The following is a 1,192-nucleotide window of genomic DNA, read 5'->3' as shown; positions in this document are numbered from 1 at the left end:
GAGGAATGGAGAACTGGTACCTCATTACTATTTTGGGAAGATGGTGTATTTTTAAAAATGGGTGATTGACAACTCCAAGAAAATCCTTCCCTCCTGAAAACTCCTATTTTGTTGATATGGCCACATTATCTGTCCCACTATTTTCTTGAGCTGCTTTCTCCCATATCTGATGATCTTTAATCTATGCTCTTATTTTTTTATAAGACCAGTAATTTAGCGTTCTTTTTATATTGTTAAATACACTTGTAATGGTCTGTGAGAATATCCTTGAGAGACAAAAGAAGGAGGAAACTTCTGCTCAATGGTCATATAAGACGTAGATTAGCCTGCAGAAGCAATGGGGCCTGGCAAACATCTCAAGAGGAACACCTCCCACCCATTCTCTTGGTCCGTAAAGATGAGGTGGTAGAAATATACTTTCAATATTGAAAGATTCTGCTACTGTAACCTTACAATCAGGGTAGTGTTAATATTTATGGTTAATTCTGCTCTGGACTACCTCAAGGGCTGGCATGATGAGTAGAAAATCCCTCATGAATAAGAAAGGAATGGGGCTGTAGGTTATGTGGGCTTCACAATTAGGAAATGAGGATATTTTTGTTTTATTCTTTTCACCTAGGAAATATCAGGTAAGGCTCTTTCACAGACAGATGCCATTATCTATGTGCATAGGGAAGGTGGAAGAGAGAAATGAGAAAACCAGGGCAGAGCTGGTTGTGACCTAACAATGAAGCAATCCCAAAGCTTCCCTTAAAGGATCAGGAATCACTTCCCCTTGATTTTTATACTATATAGAACCTGAAAGAGGTTTCAGTTAATTCAGAAGGTGCTGTCTTACTCCATTGATAACCTCTTGCTTTGACTTTCAGATCTGTAGCAACAGGCAGTGTGTTGATGTGACTACAGCCTACTAATTAACCACTGGCTTCTCTCAGATTTGATTTTGGAGATCCTCCTTCCAGAAGGTTTGCCTTCCCTCTAGTCCAAAGAGATCCATCTGCCTGCATCCTACTAGTAAATCACCCTTAGCTTTCATATGGAATCTAAATTCTGCAATATTTCTTCTCCATATTTAATCTGTTTACCTCTTGCTGTAATCAAACCTTTTTCCCACCACAAAGCTCCATGGGCATGTACAACACCAAGAGCTGTTTTGCTGTCAAGAAAAAAAAATGGCCATTTTACATTTGCC

General features: G+C 39.2%; 1 protein-coding gene across 1 annotated transcript in view; it reads left to right on the top strand.

Moving 5' to 3' along the window:
- LOC107298300 (zinc metalloproteinase/disintegrin-like) overlaps positions 1–914 on the top strand; it is a 5,946-nt gene extending 5,032 nt beyond the window's left edge. Inside the window, exons 5-6 of the mRNA XM_015827673.2 lie at positions 620–629; positions 870–914. Of these exons, the coding sequence (XP_015683159.1) occupies positions 620–629; positions 870–914 (55 nt within the window). The remainder of the gene's footprint in view (positions 1–619; positions 630–869) is intronic.
- Positions 915–1,192: the final 278 nt, after the last annotated feature.

Source organism: Protobothrops mucrosquamatus, unplaced genomic scaffold (assembly GCF_001527695.2).
Source record: "Protobothrops mucrosquamatus isolate PMUCROS unplaced genomic scaffold, P.Mucros_1.0 scaffold3860, whole genome shotgun sequence".
NCBI classification, from domain to species: domain Eukaryota; kingdom Metazoa; phylum Chordata; class Lepidosauria; order Squamata; family Viperidae; genus Protobothrops; species Protobothrops mucrosquamatus.
This window is presented reverse-complemented; position numbering and strand designations above follow the sequence as displayed.